Raw genomic sequence first — 23,441 nt, 5'->3', positions numbered from 1 at the left:
CAAAGAATTATTGTTATTTTGATGTATCGGGGACTGAAGTTTAATGATAATTGAAATTTATATCTTCTCGTGGAAACGGGAGGTATATTCTGTTTGTCCGTTCCCAGTTTTAACCTGTTCTCTTCAAACTGTTGGATAGAATTTAATGAACTTTAACAAGATGACATGAGTGACATTTTGGTTCTTTGGAGGGGATCAGGGATTTGTTCGCTAGTCGTTTGTTTTCATTGATTTGAATGTCATTTATTTTCAATATATTTGCTTTTTAATGTCGCAAAATATGACCAGTTGTCATGGCGAAATGAGCATACACGAATTGTGGTATGATATCACGTACTGGAGTTTACAAAAATTCCTTTCTACATCACCAGGCCAAAAAAATAAACGATCCTTATAGTACATGTATTCTGCATAGAACTGATGTGGTGATTTTTGATCCATCGAAAAATATGGCCGCTGTTACTAGTAGTAGTTTTCGCTTTTGGTCAAGTTTTAGTGTTAATATGTTTAGCCATGATGGAGTAATTGCTCTTTTCAAGTTTTTTTTTTTAATTATTTTGAAATGTTATTTTCAAAACTCTTCTCCTCTGACACTACCAGACCAATTAGAACCAAACTTGGTATGAATGTTTCTTAGAATGTTCTGCATAGAACTGGTGTGGGGATTTTTGATCTTTCGAAAAGCATGGCTGTCTTTACTAAAAATAGAACATGTCAAACGGTTCAGTATAATGAGATCTATCTGTGGTCAAATTTTTTGTATTAATCTGTTAAGCCATGTTGGAGTTATTGTCCTTTTCCGCCTTTTTGTCGCTGTTATGATACTACATAAAAAAAAAAAAACTACTGGACAGAATTTGACAAAAATTGATATGATTGTACCTTAGGTATAAGCATAACGAATTGTTATCAAAGAAAATACACGAATGCTTTTACAAAGAGAGAATATTGCTTATTGAGCAAGATGTGCGATTAAGGCTCTTTAGAGCCTCTAGTTGCTAACTAGGTTTAAAAAAGTTTAATACTCTTTATTGTAATAAAATTATTCTTGCAGAAAAAATCAATACAAATAATCAAGAAAATAGAACAAAGCCGAATGAAACAAAAATAAGACAAGAAAAAGTCGTCGAATTATTTTTTGGTTTTTTTTTTTGGTTTTTTTTTTTTGGTTTTTTTTTTTTTTGTTTTTGTTTTTGTTTTTTTTTTTTGTCGTCATTTGCGTTGTCTCTCGTGAACAATGAATTAAACTCCATTTTCAAAGTGAAGTATATTAGGAAACGGAGCCAATGTCTTTCGAAAATTAGAGAAAACAATTTTTTTTGTTTTTAAAGTCATTTGTTCAGCACTGCGTAATATGCTAATGGTAAAAATCTTATTGATTTTAATGCCTTTTGCATGGTTTAGTTGCCTCAAATCTTTCTTGAATTAGCCCTTTCGATTATATTATATGTTTTCGCAAAATGATATTTAAAATTAAGTTATTATTGTAATTATAATCTAGTTCCGGATCTGTATGTGGTTTGACAGTGGTAAGTCGCAAAAGTCTTTGTGGTATAAAGCTGCTATGTATTTTGAAATAACGGACTAGTTTCCCTCTCCGTTCTAATGACGATTTCCATTTATTTTCTTCAAAGATTTTCTATGACTTGAGTACCAATTTTTAATCACAGTTGTTTTTTGGAATGAATGAATCTGTAATATAATTCTGTAAGAACGGTACCAGATCATATTTGACCCCAGTCTTTATCAAATCATATGTTATGGAATGCTTGTCTAGACTTCAGGATAAAAAGTTGACCATAAGCGAATGTCAAACATCAGTTTATGTGTAGTTTAAGAAATAAGTCACGGAAACTTCTTTACATTATTGTTTCACCACGGGCTGGCCATTTATGTCTTATTGTTTTACCTCGAGTGATAGCGAGTGATTAAATAATGACAAAAAGTGACTAGCCCGTGGTAGACAATGATAACATGGAGTTTCCGTGATTCATTTTGGTTCTAATAGAACCAGTTTCTTCATGTTTTTGGATAGAAGTAGCCTATGAGTTGCACGAAATGTTGGTCATCTGTTTACCGGTTTTTGTTACCATGGTTGTGGTCTAAAGAGTTATGAAGCTTGTCATATTAGAAATTATGTTTCTCTGTACAACGCCTTCAAAAAATAACAATTTAAACTTATCCAGTAATGAATCCAGTAAAGTCCGAAGCTACTAATACATGAGTCGTTGGGTGAAATTCCTTTTCAATTCTAAGTATAAATCTAGCAAAATAAAGTTATACACGTTCTAGTGACTCCATTTCCACGCAGAATCCCACACTTCACACTAGTACAGTGCTGTAGGTATCACAATTCTCTTCCATATCACAGAGTTCGTTATAGAATTCATTCCTTCTCATTTACTTTTACATGGTATAAAGAATGTAGATTTTGTTTCAGTTTTTTGCATGCACTTTCTGTTCGTGCAGAATAATTCAGAGTCGATGAGAGTACCAGTGTAAGTCACACTTCTACTGTTTGGAATTTTAATATCACCTAATATGAAGTCGAGTTCGGTATGGTTTGAACTTTCCTTTAATGATTTAAAAACTAGACAGTTTCTTTTTGCAGCATTGTATTTAAGCTTACAAGTGTATGCATAGTCGTTCACCCAGTTCAGTAAAGCTTGAAGCCCATATTTTGTACTACGTAGCACAGTTGTATCATCCGTAAGGAGAATTGCAGGCATTTGTAGATTTCCTATCTTTAAACCAAAGTTTGTATTGATCATTTGTAATATTAAGTTATCTGTGCTGATTGCAAATAACCAAGCCAATAGAACTCCTCCTTAACAGGCTCCTTCTTGAATTCTGGAATCCTGATTTGTTGACCCATTTGCTCGGACATCTGCAGTAGCTGTCTTGTACGAAACAAAAATAAAATAATTTTCCATATTTCACCTTTTATACCAATGTTCAACAGTTTGTACAGTAAACCATTTTGCCGAATGAAGTCAATAGCTTTCTTATTGTTAGGAGTACAGCATATATCAAAGACTGGCGTTCAACATAATAACAGATTGATTCTATAAGGAATCCATGATTTTTTACAGAGCTAAATTGAAGAAAATGAGGCATAACAGAATTCTAGGATTCAAGATTGTTCTGCATTCTGGATAGAATTATTTTCTCTAAATGTTTTCTAATGAATTAGATCAATGTCAATGCACGATAACTGTTTGTATCGTTTTGTCTTTATTTATACCTGTATAGATAGGTAAAGTCATCCGATGACGAAATGTTTTTAAATATTATGCTATTTGTTTCCCACCATATTTAAAGTGTTTATTTTGGATTCTACCCAGAACTTGACTTTGTATGAGCAACTCGGCGGGTGTTTCTAGAAAAGCAGAGGGCGCTTACCCTACCGGTGCACCTGGTCCATGCTCCCAGTTTTTAATGGAGTCCGTGTTGCCCATTTGTTTATATTACTTTGTATGTATTATTTTACTTACATTGTGTTCTTTGTTGTGTGTGTCTGTTTTCCATGTCTGCTCTTTGTTCCTGGATTGCATTCTTTTTATTACAGCTATAACCTTGGTTCCCTTGATTATTCTTTCATGAATTTCATCAATGGTGATATCACCTTATACTCCCTGAACGGAACATTGGCTACTAGTGTCATGGTCCTTTTGCACTTTAAGAGTCCACGTATACACTACGGAAAGTGTTTTCTAATACTTCAACTTTATAGTTGCCATCTTTTGTTGTTGTTACCTCCCTATTGTCTTGTGTGTACTTCAGTTCTGATATTTCTGTTCTGGTCTTTTTTTTTTTTTTGAGTTTGCGTATTTCCAAAATATTGTAGGGTTCTCATTTGCTCTTCTTGCTATATCCCGTTACATTTCTTTTTTTGCCTTTTGTACTAATCCTTTACTTGGTTTCTTATTTTGACAATATTTTGTTTTTTTTTCTTGTACTTCTAGTATGCAAATATTGTTGCCAGCATTTATGTTTATTTGTAATCTTTTCAATGGTGTTTTGGCCCAGAGTTAGATCATTGTGTTTTCTGCCTTCTTGTTTGCATTTGGTTTGATCTTAGGAATGAACTTGGATTTTGCAGTATGAATTGTGATACAAACTCATTTAAAATTGTCTTTGCATCCATGCCTTTGAATTGTTCTTGCCAGTCTTGGTTTCAGTGCTGTAGCGATTTGCTGGTAGTCTCCTTTGTTGAAGTTTCACTTTTCAACATTAATCTCACTTTTTTGATAATACAACCTGAAGTAGAATTTGAGGACACAGTGATCACTGCGACCAAGAGGGCTTTCATGTATCATATCACATATCATGTCTTCTTCGTTTGTTAATATTAAATCAATAGTAATTGGTTCACATCCTTCTCTTATTCTGGTATACCCTGTCACGTGTTGGAATAGATAACAGTCTCTCATATTCTCCATAAACTCAACTGTTCTGTCACCATTGTTTTCCATTCTGTCCAATTCGATATAAGATACTTAAAGTCTCACATGATCAGGATGTGTGTGAAATCCTTATTGCCTCAAACAACATATATTGCCTTATTCATATCTTTCACATTCTCAGTGTTATTAACTATCTGCATTTGTATAAAAACAGTTTAGACGATTTAAAACCTAGGTCAGGCAGTATGTACAATGTTCTCATTTAAAACACATTTACATTGACTTCTGTTTTTTTATGGTTTATTGCTTTTTTATTTTGACTACTCTTTTGTCCCAAGTCGGATCTTTTCAGACAAATTTGTAGTCCCTCGATTTGTTTCCTTTGTTCTTTTCTTTAACCAGTTCCAGTTTTTGCTTAATATCTTGCCTTTCGTTTTGAGTCATGTCATGAAAGACGCTTAGTTTTTTCTTTATACTGGCTTCTGCATTTGCTAGTTTCCGTGTATTGGCCAACATTCAGCCTTTCTCTTTCTCATCTTCAAAGATGAATTTCATGGTTCTAAGTGACTTTTTTATCCTCTGGTTTTTGCCTAACCTTTCAACGTTCTTTATAGAGTTGAAATTAGCATTTATGATAGTGCATATCTTTTTAACAATACTCATGTTTTCCTTTTTTCTTACTTCGGAGTCCTATTTTTCTGATTCGTCTGCGTTGAAAATTACAATATTTCATCTCCTTGCCATGCTCTCATTGAAGTCTTCTATCTTTTCGTTTATTTTTTCGACGTTATTAGTGTTGTTAAAGTCACCAGAGGCCCATTTGCTTCTATCATCTTCTTTAATTTTTTCCTCATCTGTCTTCTTGGCAACCTCTACCTCTATTTGTTTTTATCTTTCCTCATGTGTTTCAAAGAACTCTTTTCAAGGTTCTTCAGTTTCTTTCTTTACTCTGATATTGTTTACAGCTTTACCTTACCACTATTTGGGTAGTACCAATGAAAGTCTTTCCTCTTGCATAGAAATTTGTATTTAGTAAGAGATAGTTTGAGACATTGCCTATCGCAGTATTCACATTTCATTAGCTCTCTGCCTTCGCCTCGGATAATACATTTTTTACAGATATTGCATTTCCATTCTTCATCACTAATCTTCGCTGATGATCTTCCATGGCTATGATTCCCTACTTGTTGTAATTGTCAAATATGTTAAGTTGGTATAGACTCTAATGGTAGTATTGTAAACAAGGCGTCTTGTTTATTTGTCTTTAGATGGTGCTGGTCTGTATACCAAGGCAATCCAAGATCATGTATGTTGGACAGAAGGCGTCCTTGTTGTCTTGGTTTTTATCTAACAAAGCTTCTTTGGTGAATTTATTGTTTGTATCGTTTACAAGGGTCCTTTTGAACAATGCTGTTGTTTATTGCAGGTATATAAGATGAGATCTTCAAGTTGATACAAGATCGTCCTTGTAACAATAATTTTAATCTTATTTTGATAGCTTCGGGGAAACAAATATTCTCTGTTTAACTAAACTGCTGAGTGAGAAAACTGTCTTTATTCAATTTCTTACTGATGTTGAATTTGATAGGAACATAGCTTCTTTATTTCCTGTTTATTGTTGTACGAGGCTGTCCTTGTTTACTTTTGATGTCGTAAACTTTATGTAAGCTTTTTGTTTTGCCTGCGATATAAATTCTATGACTTCTCTTTCTATCAGCTATTTAATAATGGTGGACCTTAATTGTATTATATAACAAGGCGTCCTTGTTAAAGAAATTGCCTAAATTAGACAATACTGTTCTATTTATGTGTGTCTATTATTTGTTATCCCTATAACAAGGCTTCCCTGTTATACATGGACAGAACTATAATAATAACACTTACTTGAAAAATTTTCTCACCGACAAATCCCTGTATGTGCCAAGACTTGACTTCCACTTCTTTTCAAATCAATCCTTTGTACACACAAAGTCAATACAAAACAAGTGAAACACACTGCACTTTAACTTATTTACACTGAATATATACATGGTCACTAGAGAAGTTGAATTAGTTGTTGTATGTTCTATCCCTGTCCTTGCCGGTATTTCTCGTAGCTGTCCTGGGATTCAAGGCGTCTAGTTCCGCTACCACTCTACGGATTTTATACGCCCAAAGTTTGGAAAAGGGCCTTGAGGGGTGTATGCCGTTGTGGTGAAGGTTAGTTTTTTCTGTATGTGAAGGACTTTTTCGCTGCAGGTTTGTGTGATACAATCAAGTCTAATGTAAGCTTTGGTGTTCTGATTTTGTTCAATTCTCTGATATTCTTATTATAATATTTTATATAATATTTTATTATAATAATGATATATTAGTAAAGATGTTAGCAAACCTATCTTCTTCAGTAGGTGTAACGTCCGCACAATTTGTATCTAAATTCAACAGTTCTTCTATTTCAGTTTGGTACATAAGACGCTCAAATTCATCTCCTTTTAAGTGTTCTTTTGTTCAACGAGGGTGGTCAGATACCCTACTTAGATGATGAACAACTGCAGTAAAGTGATCTGATACATCATAGGAACAGTTTGACTTTTCTTCTACATACAAAATATCTTTCAAGAATTCAGGCAGACAAATATAATGTAACAATGTACTCTAACTATAATCTTTTGATCAAAATGTATATAAAGGCCACTTCCGACTTTTTAATAATTGGTCTGAACATAAATTCTGGCTACCCAAAAATGATGAAAAAGAATTGGCCTTACCATTAAAATGTCAGTATTCAGATTAATGTTACTGTCCCCTCCTATGATAATAATATCACAAATTATATCATAATTAGTACATAATTCATCTAAGTTACTTAAGTACATTGAAATATTTGTACTATAGTTTGTTGATGGTAAGAAAATAGAAAATATGAAAAAAGGTTGGTTTTAGATGTTGACTTTTCACAATATATTCTATCACTTTTAATATTTAAGTTACACACTTTCATTTGTTTTGACTTTCCCACTTGCACTTTACAACATTTATTGTTATTTAATTCTATATTATACACCAAATGAAATTCAGGTGATAAACTACTCATTAACGATATATTTTATTCATTAAGTGAATGCTTTTGTTAATAAACAATGATCAGTTTCATTCAATAAATTTCGAAAATATGAAGTACCATACATGGTACCTCGTATATTCCGTGTGTACAACTCACGAGTTTACATGCAATGTTTAATAAAGTAATAATGACTGATTGCATCATGAATGTGACCATTGTGAATCTCTTTGATAGCTATCATAGGGGACATAGTCACGTACATAAACACCCTCCGGCCACAATTTGGCATCATTTTCTACTATGCGTAAATAGTCATTTTCATAAATGTAAATACACATGTCTACCACTATTTTCAGACCTCTTTCAAATTTAGTAAAGGTCACATAAACACCTTTGTTTGCTATGATTGACCTAACTGCCCTGTCAACTTGTTCAAAGGTTTCATCAGTACTAGCATTGTAGAAAACAATTCGTTTTGTACGCTTTCTGTGAGCACAGTTTTATAAATATGATGTGGCGCTTAGGGATTTTATTTTATCGACGGTACTAGTAATAAGTAATGTTAATAAATATGCACTACATATATCTAATAGGTTATGACATGTATTTTTAAACAAACAAAAGCAAAAAAAAAAAAAAAATATTCACTGGTAAACAAGTGAATACGTGCCATAGAGTTGGTAGGCAAGATTATGGATAGAAACAGCATTCTTGGTTAACATGTGAAGTCGATTCTAATTGCATATTTGAACGAACTGCGCTCTTAAATTACAAAGATGTGTAATTTTCAAATTTAAAATACAGGTCCGACATTAATAAAAAAAAAAGGTATTTCGCAAAGGTGTCGAACAGCATGGAGAAATAAGCTGAACATAAACATTGGAAAAAATACCACAGAAATCCAATCGACTCGAAACAATATGAATGATAATCAAATACAACTTGATAGGTATTCAAGTGACAGACAAGAAATTTAGAAATAAACACCCTTTGTATTTCCACCAAACGCTATTTGCCAAACCAGATTTCATACGGACTCAGTTTATGACAATGATTGACCGTCGTCAGATAAGTTGCACCAATTTTTAGAGCAAAACATAATGTTATCAGCAGATTTTAATTGGAGTTAGGTTACGTTTGCTCAAAGGATATCAATTTTACGGATTGATGAAAAGTTTGTGATATTATTCTTTGGGATTGACGTTGTAAAACGTTCAGAAATTGCAATGAACAAATGTCAGAAAACAAAAGTAAAGAAAAAGTTTTACTGAAGAGTATTAGTTATATTTGGTTAACCTAGTTATATCTTTATATACTGAATCGAGTCAAATTTCCTTTTATCAAATCAAATAGTGTGTATTTTGGTGAAGAGAGAATAATTTTACACTTTTAAGGTTGTGGTATGATGTTATTTAAAGTAGGAGATATTGTAGTCATGCACTCGCATCATTGCCTGACGTTCCACGGATATTCTATTACATTCATTGTTTTAAAAGAATGCACATGTATCAATGAAATACATTGCCTTTTTTCTACAGTGTGTTCAGCGAACTTTCCAAAGTTTGATCGACACTTTGGGATCGTTCGTCCTGATCAGAAGAATCTCCAGACGTCATAAGACGATGCGGATCTGTAAAAAGACTCTTGAACAAACATCTGAAACGGCTGTCAAAGAATGCGTAAATGAAGGGGTTAGCCACGTGATTTATGGCATATGATCGCTCTAATATCTTCAATACTGCAAACACTGAGGTACTTACACTTTCTTGGCGAATAACATCAACCAAAAGCTTAAGAACAAAGAGAGGAACGTAGCTAAGCGCAAATACAATACTGACTGTGATTGCTATCTTTGTAATTTTACTCGATAACTCGTCATCATTTGTTCTGATACAACGTTTAGATTTACGTTGCAGGTACATTTTCTTCCCGATGAGCAAATACAAAAGAAGCAACGTCAGGGCGTAAGCTCCAAACAAACATGTCGAAAATCCATTGTAGATCTCTGCATATACAGAATTTTTAAAAGAAACAGCACACACAAATCCTGTAATGTTGTGACCCAATTGTATTTGGTCTACGGGTTGAAGAATAAATTCTGGAATGTCAAAAATCACCGCAAAAATGAATCCAACAGCTATCCAGTATCGAATGGTAGACGGCTTGATTTGTGATTTGAGGGGCAAACACACTTGTCGAAATCTATGAATTGACAGAATCAGTAGAAGATGCGAGGAGAAAAATATGTTGAAGAGGATTAGCGTTGTAAAACATTTACAAATCCATTCATTATAGAATGTGTAGTATCGTATTATTCTGACAAGATTAAATGGTATAGCAAATGTGCAGAAAACGAGATCTGTCAAACCCAGAGTCCAAATGATCGTCCTATAGACAGACTTTGGATACCTCTTCCAGTAAATCAGAATCACAGTAAGATTACCGGGAATACCGACCACCAGAAGAATTGAGAGGTACACTATTGGTGGAAGTAATTTTTTAATCTCTTTTTTGTTTATATCGTCTATCGTTGCATCCGCATCGTCCATTATTCCTATTAGGCATACAAAATTATATATCAGACCAGTTCATGGGGTTTTGGAACGATGATACTATTCTAAGTTAAAACTCCATCCTTGTAATAAGCCTTTTTCAAAAATAAAAACTTATTTAACTGTTAAAGTAACTATAAAATACTACATAATCTTTACCATGCAAAATATATCCTGAACAGAAGAACAGTTTAACACATTGTATCGAATGGACTACGAAATATGCCGGATGGTGGGTGAAGTGAAAATGAATCATATGACTACAAATAATCAATCATAGATAAGCTGAACGTAGAAGTCCTGCTTGATGTTATTGGTCGTAAAACTTTAATGTGTTCAGCTATACGACTGTAATACGCTTCAACAGACAACAATTTATCCGGTTCCCCATCCAAGAAGTGATATTAGAAACATTGTTTGTATTTTTGAGTTTTGGAAATCTATCAACTGCTAAGTAGACCTGTTTCCATTAAATTGGTTTTTTTACATGTTGTGCTACATATCTACGTGTAAGTCGATTTTTGCATAAACTAAAATTCACTATCCAAAACAAATTTCAAAACTGACTTAACACTAACTAAGGGATAATCATCATGGTTATTAAAGTTGTCTAAACTGGATAAAAATTCCGATGCAATTTTCTATTCCTGGCTGGTTCTATATTTTTACTAAATCAGCTGAAAGTTTAGAAATTTCACTTATGTAGAAGAATTAATGCCATGTTTGATGTTAATCATACACTGTAGCCGCTGATATTAGTGATTTTTATTAAAAATGTCACAACTGTAAAAAGCGTTTACCATTTATCAAAATCCATTCATGAATTCTGTTCCAAACAAGTCAAGTCCGATGTATGTGCTTTGCTGTTCTATGATTATTTGCTGACCAGAATAGTAGCAGGCTAATGTTGGGATTGTGAATAAATAATATACCTTCAAGTCTGTTTTACGAAATAAGTTTGACAAATCACTCTGGCGGTCGATATATACTTTAAATGCTCACAAATTTAAGCCAATCGTTATAAAGAAGGAGTATTTTTAGAAGTTGACAATTATAAAAAATAACTTGCCATGTCGATTTTCTTCTGACCGTAAATTTGCGAGCTAAAACTTCCGTTGGAATGGTTTTAAGATGATGAGTTACCCGTTAATTGGACGATATATTTTCTATATTCTTCCATATACTTATGCTGTTGAATTTATTGTCAGCGGAAAGTTGACAATTGTCTGACACAGTCACTTCCACATTCATCTTACTCAGCAACTGAAACTTATAAAAGATGCATGAGATTGATTTCTAGCCCTTCTTTCTTTTTACTTTCAGCATGTGAAGAAGTTGATGTCTTTGATGAATCACACTAAATAATAATTATAAATGTTTACTTACGATCTTAAAATAAAGTAAGTTCTAACTGTTTCAGAAATCCATGCAGGTTCAGATATTGATCCAAATTCTGCCAAGATAAATTGGAGAAGGCCAAATCGTAAATTAAGAAATGCTTACGACGTGTGCGATTGGAATTATTTTGTAAATCCCCATACTGGCTTAGTTGAAATTTATACTAGACTATAAATTATGACATATTGGACTGTAGGCAATAAACAACAAATCCGGTAATGTTATGATTTTTACTTCGTCAACGGACTGTAGAATCAGTTCTGGACTGTTTAAAGAGTAACCAAGGGTACCAAGGTTATAGGGTAATCAAAAGAATGTAATCCAGGGACAAAGACCAGACATGGAAAATAGACATACACAACAAAGAACATAAGGTAACTAAAATCATACATCCAGACTTCTGGAACAGGGTTATGTCTACAAGATTGAAGTCATCACTTCAGAAGTTTTATGGTCGTTTTCATGAACTCGTGGATCGTTATGGTGTATCCATCAGCACCATGAAAACTGATTTATTCAACGGGTCATAGGTTTCCTTCCCTCGTTTGTCTATCCCAGACTTGACTTTTTATGAGCAACTCGGCGGGTGTTTCTAGAAAAGTCCTTTATTGCCTTATTGAATATTCGATTCCTTCAAGGGAGAAGTCTGATATGACTAACCTTGTATTGGATTCCAAATGTGCAGAAACATTCTGACAAGCAATATTAAGTAACAGAATCATATACTTGTTCACCAAACTAACAGTCTGTACGACACCAATATTTTGTCGACAGTGAAGCAGGGACCCCAAAAATACTAAAACAACTGTTTATTTCCATAGTAAAAGATCTTTTATATAACCTTAAATTTTACCCCTTCCAGGAAATTAATTTAATTAGAACTTGACTTTTTCGAAAACCCGTACAAAAGAAGTCATCCACAAAGCATCTAACTGCAAGAATTCTATTTTTTAAGTGTTTCGATTCTATGTACTTTACCACTACAGAATAAAAAGACAAAGCTGCTTTATCAAGCAACAGGTGATTCGTATGCATAAGATTTCCCTAGATAGCAAATTAATTTCCAGAATGGCTTCCGTTTATTTATCCACCGGAACTATGAATTAAATACTGACACTGCTTCCTCTTTGTCATTTTTTGGACTATTACGTCAAATTTGACAACAGAAGTCATTTCATTAGAAATATACGACAAATTGGCATATTTTAACAAAAATATATAAATTTCCTTGTCTTGATCTATAATATACCGGCTCATCAATATGATATGATTAGTATTTCATCTACTTGTCATAAAGAGTTTTTAAGAGTTTTTTTTTGCATACAAACGCAAATCCCAAACAGGGGGTGGCACATGACAAATTTTGTTTTAAAATGTCATCAATTACACATCGCAAATGTATTTCTTGAAGTTGACTGTTGGTTTTTAGATTAACTGTAATGGTTAAAAGGAAATAAATTACATAGAAAGCATCGAAATTCATTGGAAAAAGGAGATAACTTTGTAATTTTTTTTTATTTTTTAATTTTACTTAGAGAACTTAAAAATCATTTTCTGAGCCATCCATTGTATTTTTTTAAAATCTTTGTACTATTTGGCATAATGTAAAACATTCGACTGGGTTTACCATGTAGCATCCATTTCAAAAGAATCATATAGTTTCTACATGGGCAGTCTGTTACTGGTATGCAGTACGATTTTTTTTTATTTTCTGTCGACAATGTTGAAGTACTAGTATCTATATATATGTTATACAATTAACGATTTGTTTTCTGCCACTAGAATTACTGATTGCCTAGTATACATCACATATCTTTAGAACTATTTTCAACATTAATATGTGTTTGGTAAACAGTGTAAGTGTTACTTAATCATGTTAATAGAAAAGAAGGTTCGACAATTGGTAAATCAAGTCTTTGCATGTCTATGGTTTACCAGGAAAATGAGAGAATTAATAACAGAACATCGATATGTAATGAGTCAATTGACCAGCTTAACTTCCGAGTGATGAAATGAAAATGAATTGTGATTCTGGTCAACTCGATGTCCAAGGCACAGTAAAGACATTATATAACGGTTTTGGCATCGAATCAAAAACAAAAACATCTTTAAAAGTTTGAAATTACGACATTCATGTAAGCCACAATGACAAGTGATGTATTCATGTAAGCCACAATGACAAGTGATGTTAAAATCCTACATGAAACCATCGGATAAATGACAATACCATTATTTAATATTGTTATCACACGAAGATATATTTAACTAACTTTTTGTAAAGTACTTTTGTCAATCACAGATTAAAATGATTTCCATTGTATAACAAATTGTACATGATTTGAGTTTCCTGTATTACTATTTAAATATATTGTACTGGATATGGCAGAAGCTGTTGATTACAAATGACGCCTACATCTACATTTAGTCCGTACATCGAGTTTATTGGATGAGAAATAGTTTATCATAAACTTATTATCATCAAACCAAAGCATATTTATATGTAATTTAGCGGTTGTTGTACTAAGAGAATGTATTTTCATTTTCGTCTTGTAAAATATTGTCGAATAAATACATACTTAAGTAAAATTCTGTTCTGAATTGTACATAAACGAATAGTTCATTACGTGTAAGTAGACCATAAACTTGGTTGACGTTGAGTTGGTAGACGATACTTGAAATGTTCTAAATATGTACTTTAGATTTATGTGTTTCAGACACATATTCTGTTCTAATAAATTGTGTCCTGCCTCTCATTTTTTACCTATTTCAAACCTTTCCTTGCCGTATATTCCTGTCTTTTCAAATAGACAATGCATTTTGTTGCTTCCTGATAAACAAGCTGAACTTTGTATTTAAGTGTCAGTCTCTTGAAGAATTCGGCAATGGTTGAAACTTGGTATAAAAAAAACTATTTTTGAAAGTTTTGTTGGACTATTTGCACCATCAGAATAAAGAGAAAAAATATATTTTCTGATCATTTTGGTAAACCGGGTTATAATTTCATTGAAATTCACTAGAAATAAACAACTCCAAAAACCTCATTTTGCTAACATTCTATTGAAAACTTTCTGAACAAATCAAGTAATGCAGAGTTCAAATAATGACCTTTCCAAATAGAGAAAGCATCCTTGAGTGAAATTATATTGTCAAATTGGTAGTTTTTAGACAAATATGTTTCTGATATTTTCAATTTTGCCTGATTATTACAAAAACTCATCATTATCATGATTATGTACATCTACCAATAATTTGTTGACTCTTGAGATGCGCCTATTTGCCGCATATTTCTTATCTGCCCATGTCGTTTTCAATCGGAACTCTTAGGTCGTTTTTCGTCATCAGATGACTCCCCACCTGCCATAAGACGCCGTGGATGAGTAACGAGGGTCTTGAAATTCAACCTAAATCTACTGTCAAAAAATGCATAAATGAAGGGATTCGCTACGTGGTTTATAGCATATGATCTCTCAAAAATTTTCAAGGTTGCGAATTCTGCGTTATTTAGATTTTCTTGGTGAATAACATCCACTAATAGTTTAAGAACAAACAGTGGCAAGTAGCTAAGGGCAAAAACAACACTGACTGTGATGGCAATTTTTGTAATCTTATATGACATCTTCTCATCTTTTGTTCGTATAGCGTGTTTTGATTTTCTGTCCAAATACATTTTGCGGCCGATCATTAAATACAGAATCAGCAAAGTCAAGGCGTAAGCTCCGAACAACAATGTCAAGAATCCATTATAAATCTCTGCATATTTGGAGTTTTTAAAGGATACCGCACACACATTCCCTGTAATATTGTGACCCAATTGTTTGTGGTCCACCGGTTGTAAAATGAATTGTGGAATGTCAAATATTGCTGCAAGTATAAACACTCCAGCTAGCCAGTATCGGATATTAATTGGATTGATTTGTGATTGTAGTGGCATACACACCTGTCGAAACCGGTGGATTGATAAGAGGACTATCAGATGTGATGAAACAAATATATTGAAAAGAATCAGCGTTGTAAAACATTTACATACCCACAAGTTATAGAAGGTGAAATACCTCACGATTCGCCCGATATTAAATGGCAGTGCCAACATGCAGAATACAAGGTCTACTGAGGCTAATGTCCAAATTATTGTCCTATACACGGATTGTGAATATGTCTTCAAGTAGATAAGGAGCACAGTTAGATTTCCAGGGATTCCAAAGAACATGAGAATGGAAAGATATACTATCGGAGCAAGCAACTTCTCTAGCTGATCATCGTTTATATTTTCTAAAGATATATCATCGCCTCCCATAATGAAGCTTTAGACAAAATGGTATCACTATCCTTAGACATAGAACAAGGGTAATGTTCGTTCAAAATGAAGTACTTTATCAGTTAAGATAATCAATTCTCAGAACAGGCTGTTAAATATTTGTTTTCGAGGATATATAAATTAGTAATGTCCTTGTTTCACATTTTTAAATTCTCTTAAGTGTTACATAACTCTTTGACAACCACCATAGGTAAACAAATGCTCAACATGTAATGTAATGTGAAACTTAAATCATTTTAAAACTCAATAAAATTTGGTTTGTGCTTATAAATATTTTGAAGAAACTTAATAGGCTATTTCGAAATAGTTGTGATATTTTAAATGACTCACACTAGTTTTGTTTTTTTATTTAAAGGCAAGATATCTCCAGTCAATATAAGTTTGGAAAATTGTTGACTATGCTATACGAGAAACGCGACGATTTTTCATTCTGTATTGTCAACTTTCCTTTTATCTTTGGCAACATCTCTTCAGCAACTGCATGTGGAGTTTTCTTATCACAACGCATACGTTATTCCAAAGCTTGCCGTAACTATGCAGAATGTTTGCATCGTCCTTGACTTCCTACAATTAGGTTTCAAGAACAGAGTTGCTCGATTACTTTTGCCACTTTGTATGTGTTATTTTCGTTTTTTCATGTTCTTTGTTGTGTTTGTCTGTTTTCTTTGTCTGATCTCTGTCCTTGGATTACATTATTGTGATTTCCACTAGAATCTTGGTTCCCTTGATTACCCTTCTGCTAGAATCTTGGTTCCCTTGATTACCCTTCCACTAGAATCATGGTTCCCTTGATTATCCTTCCACTAGAATCTTGGTTCCCTTGATTACCCTTCCGCTAGAATCTTGGTTCCCTTTGATTACCCTTCTGCTAGAATCCTGGTTGCCTTGATTACCCTTCTGCTAGAATCTTGGTTCCCCTGATTACCCTTCTACTAGAATCCTTGTTCCCTTGATTACCGTTCCGCTAGAATCTTAGTTCCCTTGATTACCCTTCTACTAGAATCTTGGTTCCCTTGATTACCGTTCCGCTAGAATCTTGGTTCCCTTGAATACCCTTCCACTAGAATCATGGTTCCCTTGATTACCCTTCCTCTAGAATCTTGGTTCCCTTGATTACTGTTCTGCTAGAATCCTGGTTCCAATGATTATCCTTCTGCTAGAAGCTTGATATCATTGATTACTCGGCGTCACAAAAATAGGATACTGCTAAAATTTGAATAAAAATATTTTCTACGACTTCATTGACACCTACCGTCGTTTAAATTGTCTTAAATGACTTGCTCATTCGTTTAGCCAAATGGCTTCTCCCTAAACATTGAATCGTTAAATTCCGGTGAGCTTTTAATTCTCGGTCCCAATATTTACATTGTCAAAAGTCGGCCATGTTTACAGTGATCGGGTTGCTAGGAGATGTTGTTTACGTTTGAATGGTTTGTCCAAAAACCAAAGAACCCAGAATGCATTTCGGCGCTAATTCGGATATTTGGATTTATTCTACGCGAACATCGTACAACATCGAGAAATTGATCAAGCAGACGATTGTCACCGGAGTTCGACGGGATCTTACGAACTTCGTTTGTAAACAAATCGTCCCGTAGAAACCAACATGGCGGATATTAGTATAGGATTTTCCCGTAAGGATTTGTTACCCACGATTTCACGACTCGTTGGAACTACCACGTCATGCATATATGCGAACTATCTTCAGATTAAATAAAAGAGAGACAATCCTAGCGGTAAGTCCCGACAGTTTAACAAATAGAGCTTCAAATCGAAAATGTGCTGTATGTGACGTCGAGTATATACAGTTTTGTTTGTTTACTGCTTTTAGATCTTACAGCTACAATTGAAACATAATTTAAAGTTAAACAAAGACTAAATCATCCATTAAACAGGATGTTAAACAACAAATAATCAATCAATTTATCAATCAATCTATCAATCAATTATATATACAAAATTTCTGTATTATGTTATTGTCGCGAGAATATTTGCGTTAAACGAAAAGCATCCAAATAGTTTTAAAATATGTAGAATCCAAATTTTATGTTATGTAAATAGTTGTAATTTACTGTGAGAATTAACTTTGAATGCACAGTTCACCACATACCTGTGCAAAAGAGTAAGGAGACCCTAAGGTAATCATGCAAAATCACCTAAATAACACTCGCTAATGATAAAAAGGTAATTAAAATTAACTGATAGATTTTCATCCTCGCCCGTCCCTGGAAAATATTTCCGCTTGACAATCTATATTTTTAAAAATTTTCGATTTCTGGATGTTTTTACATGTCTGCGTCCGGTGCAGTACGAGTTCTAGAATGTTTATTACATTCCTTGGAACAAAAATGGTGTTTACTATACTCCGTGTTGTTGCTGGTCTAAGTATGGCGGGAAGAAGATGGTATGTGACTATAAAACATATGGTTTAATATAAACATTTACGGAAGAAAATCATATTATGTATATTTTATGTGACTAATGATTAAAAATGACAAATCCTATGCAACTTGTAATTTCAGACAAGTCACAGGACAAAATGAAAGAAAAGAAAAAAAGAAAATCAATACTGTACAAACAAAAAACAAAACAAAACAACTGTCCGTACCATCGTCAGTCTAATTTTGACTGATTAAGTAGCTGTCTTTATAAAAATCAGATAGAAGATGATTAATGCATGTCAAAATACCACCGATTTCACTTTTATTTCTTAATCAGAATAAGTTACAGATCACATAAACCGTTTTAGTTTTTCATTTAGGTGTTGCGCTTAAAGAAAATGTATATAGTTTGTACATGAAATAAGAACTTTGCAAGAGTTATCGTTCTTGATTTGGTTACATTTGGTTGATTTTATTGGGAGATAAATCTATGATTTTCTCAAAAGTAAAGATTTGAACATGACTGTCTCAAATAAAAAAAAATTACCGTTTCAATCATCCCTATTCTGACTGTCTAAACTGATTGGAACACGTTTGAAATTATTAAACTTATTTTGTGTGTATGCAGACGTTTTTGGATTGACTAACTTATTTCGCGTTTAATCAGACATTAGTGGACTGGCTAAACTAATTTCAAGTTTAATTTTATATCTTGGTTTATTCGAACGTATACATTGCCTCATTAACTCAGTTTTTTAATCATTAGGACGAGATTATCTTGTGGTAGCTTTTTTCAATTTATTTTGTTGCCTTCTTCTTGTTTGCCACTGAATTATAAACATAAAGTACAAGAATCTAAAACAGTTTCATTATACCAAAACGGATAACGGAACTTGTAGATATTTACAAAGAAACGCATAGGATACCAATATAATTTTTCATTTTCATTACTTGAAGATACGGATGTAAAATTTACAAGCCCTTTTTTAACTTCCAGTTGATTGGAAGAGCGTCGTATCAGCAATTAAGTAGAGTGTGTTCATTGTAAGTTTGTGACGTACACTAAACGGATAGGGACCGTTAGGAGTTTCAGTTTTGAAAAACGACGAGGAAAAAAATGGTTGGATAATTCAACTTTATTTAACTTTTATTTGAAAAAAAAAAATCAATCTTACATTATTTCTTTACTGACATTTTCCTTTCCATTTTGTTTTTCTTTTAACAGCTCTACTTGTCGCAATTGATTCAACCATACCAAAATATGTCATCATTTTGACTTTCAAATGGAGGATAAACAAGGATACCTCCATCATCCGTTGGAAAATTGTGTTGGCTTTGTTTAAAATAGGAGGCAAATGATAATGATAGCGTAGAACCCTTTTCGTACATTTCCTAGATTGAAATTTCCCCTTTTAACATTATCGGATCAGCCTCTGTTTCTATTCCCATAGGAATCTAGGGCAGTAAATCTTGCAGTTTAAATTTGCAGTTTCTATACCTCATCCCCATGAATTATTTGGTATTTTTGAACATTTGGCTACTTTTTTATACCTCTTTGAGTTTTTACTTTCTGCAAAAAAAAACAAAAAAAAACGTAAATTTTCGTATATAGATATCAACATATTTCCTAATGTCTCATCTTTACAATGGTACCAAGAAAGTTGCAGTAACACTTAGGGTTTGGAACTAAAATGAAAAAATTGTACCCCTACCCCACCGAAAAATCGCTTAAATTAACCAGTTTTTCATTGTCAAAACTCGCCGAGTATCTATGCTTCAGTAAAGAATGGCTTATTTGGTATATTCTATTTAGTATCATCACAATTAATACTTCTTGGTTTCTTTAATGACTTTTGGCGATTTTCGTAGTCATAATTTATCAAAATATGCAAAAAATGGAATTTGGAATTTCTCCGTAAAAAGTCTCATAAAGTCGACTCTTCAAGTTATGGTTCTACTAAAACGTCTCAATTGTGGTATCATTCGACAAATAATTTGATTTACATGGATAAATCACGATAAACTAATTTTCAAGAAAGAGTTGTCCAAAAATGTTTAAAATATTACCCCTACCCCAAGAACTGGTCTGAGTATCAAAAAGAACTCTCATTCAAAGCACACCGACACTGTAAAACTCATATTTTAGGCATTCATAATTACAAGAATGATGTATCCAATATATTTGATCAATTTTGGCGCTTATATGTATCATCTATGTCTGCTCATTGCAGGCGAGTATTTTTCAACTTCAATAATGAGGGGTTTTTTTTATAAAAAAGTACAATTTGACCGATAATTGGCATTACCGTACTTCAAGTCTAACGTTTAGCGTTAATTCGAGGAAGTTTCGCGATATTACGCGTTAGTTTTACGTTATTTCGTGTAAAGTGTCGTGTTAAAACACGAATTTTTTTTCAGTCTCGATAATGAGCTCAATGGGCTTCCAGAATTAACCAAAAACATTATTTAAACTGAAAGTGTGAATTTACTCAATTGCTATAGGAACAAAAGATTATATGATTAACGCTACTTATCCTATTTAGTTTTAAAAACGTTCAAAAATCAGATTAAACTGCCTTAAAAATGATTAAGTCCAACTTTACCTGTGTATCATCTGACCTAGCTATACTACCCTATCACATGATAAAACACCTTGCTAAATGTGAACCGTGAACCCCTATAACGCCTTTCCATCCGTGAAAACCTTATAACAATTGACCACCCGTGAAACCGTAATAACATATTGCAACCCGTGAAACCCTTATAATATCCTCCATGCCGTGAAACACTTATAACACTTTGCCAACCGTGAAACCATGAAGTAACTTTCCACTTGAGAAATCCTAATAACACCTTGCCAACCGAAAAACACTTATAACACCTTGCCACCCGTTAAACTCTTATAAGAGGTTGCCTTCCGTGAAACACTAAAACATTTTTGTGATCCATGAAACCCTTATTATATCTTGCCACCCGAAAGACCCTTATTATATCTTGCCACCCGAAAGACCCTTATAACACCTACAAACCCGAGAAACCCATATAACACCTTGACAGCCGTGAAACCTTAATAATACCTTACCACACGAGAAACCCTAATAATACCTTGGCACCCGTGATACCTTAATAAAAACTTGCCACCCGTGAAACCATGATAAAGCCATGCCACCCGTGAAACTCTTATTACATCTTGCCCCCCGAGAGACACTCATAACACCTAAAAACCCAAGATACCCTAATTATACCTTGACAGCCGCGAAACCTTAATAATACCTTACCACACGAGAAATCTTAATTAGACCTTGCACTTGTGATACCGTAGTAACAACTTGTCACCCGTAAAACAATAAAACATCTTGCCACCTACGATGCCTTAATAATACCTCGTCACCCGTGAAACCCTAATAACACCTTACTATCCGTGAAACCCTAATAACACCTTGCGACCCGTGGAATCCTAATAACACCTTGCCATCCACCAAACCCTAAAACATCTTGCCAACCGGGAAACCCTAATAACACCTCGGCACACGTGAAACCCTTACTACACCTAGCCACCCGTACAACCCTAAAACACCTTGACACCCGTGAAACGTACACATGTATAACACTTTGACCCCGGGAAACGTTTATAATACCTTGCCATCCGACAAACCCTAAGTATGCGTTGCCACCCGTGAAACCCTAATAACACCTTGCCATCAGTGAACCCCTAAAAAACCATGACACCCGTGAAACCTAAACCCAAATAACACCACCGAAAGTGGCTTTTTATCAAATATGAATAATGTCTGAAATATTCTATCCTTACATCAGATGTCGACTGCTGTGAACATGAATGCTTGAAAGTGTATGCACTAATTTGAACAGTTATACTATCCTTTACTTGGGATTTTTTAATGTTTTTTTTTCTTAAAGTTCAATTTAATAAACGAACTTGCTTTTATAAACATTTTTGTATAACACAAATAAGCAGTCTGTCTAAAGAAAATTTTGTTTCTCTCCCAATTTTTTGTTTGTTTTTGTTTTTTGTTTTGTTTTGTTTTTGTTTTTATTTTGTTTTTGTTTTTGTTATTATTTTATTTTGTTTTGTTTGTTTTTTATTTGTTTTGGTTTGTTTTGTTTTTGAAGATAGGTATGCAACATTCATGCAAGAGCCATTTGATTAGTTTGACTGACATAGGTATTATTCTTATAACATTGTTATGAACAGTCGTATTTCACAAAGTCACTTTCATGCTGTTTTTTTTCTTTTTTTCATGTACAAATATCGTCTATTCTGTACTGCTAAGTTTACATACCAGTTGTTCGAACTTTATGCATTTTTTGAGTAGATAAAATTCTGTTGCTTGATTGTATTGTATTTTTAAAAGTTTTCTTTCGTTATCAGTATGTACTCATACTAACATGATTAAAATATACAAACATTGACCAGTTCGTATCTTGATCTGAACTGTTTCACGATTAATTACTTTGTTACATTGTTTAATATTGAGGTGCATACATTTACATGTAACTTGTGTAAACACGTATATTTGCTTCATAGCCGAATCCTGCGATCATATATTAGTTATGTCATGAAGATATTGAAGATGAATTTCATTTTATAATGAAATGTGTTAAATTAATAAAGGAACGGGATGAACTCTTTGATAATATTTTGGATATAGTTTTCTCATTTTATTCAATGTCTGAAGAAGATCAATTTATTTTTTTATTGACTGGTCAGAATTTTGATGTTTCAAAGTTATAACTCTGGTGTAAACAGGAAATGTACTGTCAATCAATAATATAAACAAAACATTTAATCATTGTATTTATATTGAATGATTTTGTGTTGAGAGCTTGTTATAATAGTGCTAAAAATGGTCAAAGATAGATAACTCAATTCCTCAGCTAGGATATTACAACACATATTTTATATTACATTGATATTACAACACATATTTTATATTGCATTGACATTGATTGTACCTGTACTTGTTTATGTATGTTTGTTTATATGTTTCTTTGTTAATTGATGATCGATCAATGTTTGGTCTTTATTTCAATAAAACTTGTACGTGTACATGCTTATGTTTTACTTATTGTACACACAATATATTTATATTTTCCAACCATCTTCATGTATCTACCTTTATCTATATATCTGTCGTAATGAAGAAATATGGATGTGCGTCCACATCGCAGGAATTAGATCAGGAATGATGCAACAAGGGCTGCCATATAATAATACATTATAAAGCATGCTTACGTCATGCCAAGTTTGCATAGTATCGAGACCATAATTTTCACCCTCTTATATCCGCTGAGAATTCAATCGTAAAATTACTTGCTTTTCTTTAA

General features: G+C 33.2%; 2 protein-coding genes across 2 annotated transcripts; both read right to left on the bottom strand.

Annotated features, from left to right (window-relative positions):
• Positions 1-580: 580 nt before the first annotated feature.
• Positions 581-11,464, bottom strand: LOC148604096 (type-1 angiotensin II receptor A-like). Its single transcript, XM_088549723.1, has 2 exons — positions 3,495-11,464; positions 581-2,896 (listed from the first exon to the last, which is right to left on the bottom strand). Exon 1 carries the CDS (start codon positions 9,996-9,998, stop codon positions 8,982-8,984), a length of 1,017 nt encoding a protein of 338 aa, XP_088405849.1. The 5' UTR covers positions 9,999-11,464; the 3' UTR covers positions 581-2,896; positions 3,495-8,981.
• A 2,972-nt stretch (positions 11,465-14,436) lies between these two features.
• Positions 14,437-15,898, bottom strand: LOC148604095 (RYamide receptor-like). Its single transcript, XM_088550714.1, has one exon. The coding sequence runs from the start codon at positions 15,691-15,693 to the stop codon at positions 14,707-14,709; it is 987 nt and encodes a 328-aa protein (XP_088406840.1). The 5' UTR covers positions 15,694-15,898; the 3' UTR covers positions 14,437-14,706.
• Between the last annotated feature and the right edge of the window lie 7,543 nt (positions 15,899-23,441).

Source organism: Perna viridis, chromosome 10, assembly GCF_037379345.1.
Source record: "Perna viridis isolate PV_CMFRI_1.1 ecotype Kerala chromosome 10, ASM3737934v1, whole genome shotgun sequence".
NCBI lineage: Eukaryota > Metazoa > Mollusca > Bivalvia > Mytilida > Mytilidae > Perna > Perna viridis.
Note: the sequence above shows the minus strand (reverse complement) of the source record. Positions and strands in the feature narration are given on the sequence as shown.

Coding starts and splice junctions, on each gene's coding strand:
- LOC148604096 (XM_088549723.1), bottom strand. CDS start 9,998: ATGGACGATGCGGATGCAACGATAGACGATATAAACAAAAAAGAGATT.
- LOC148604095 (XM_088550714.1), bottom strand. CDS start 15,693: ATGGGAGGCGATGATATATCTTTAGAAAATATAAACGATGATCAGCTA.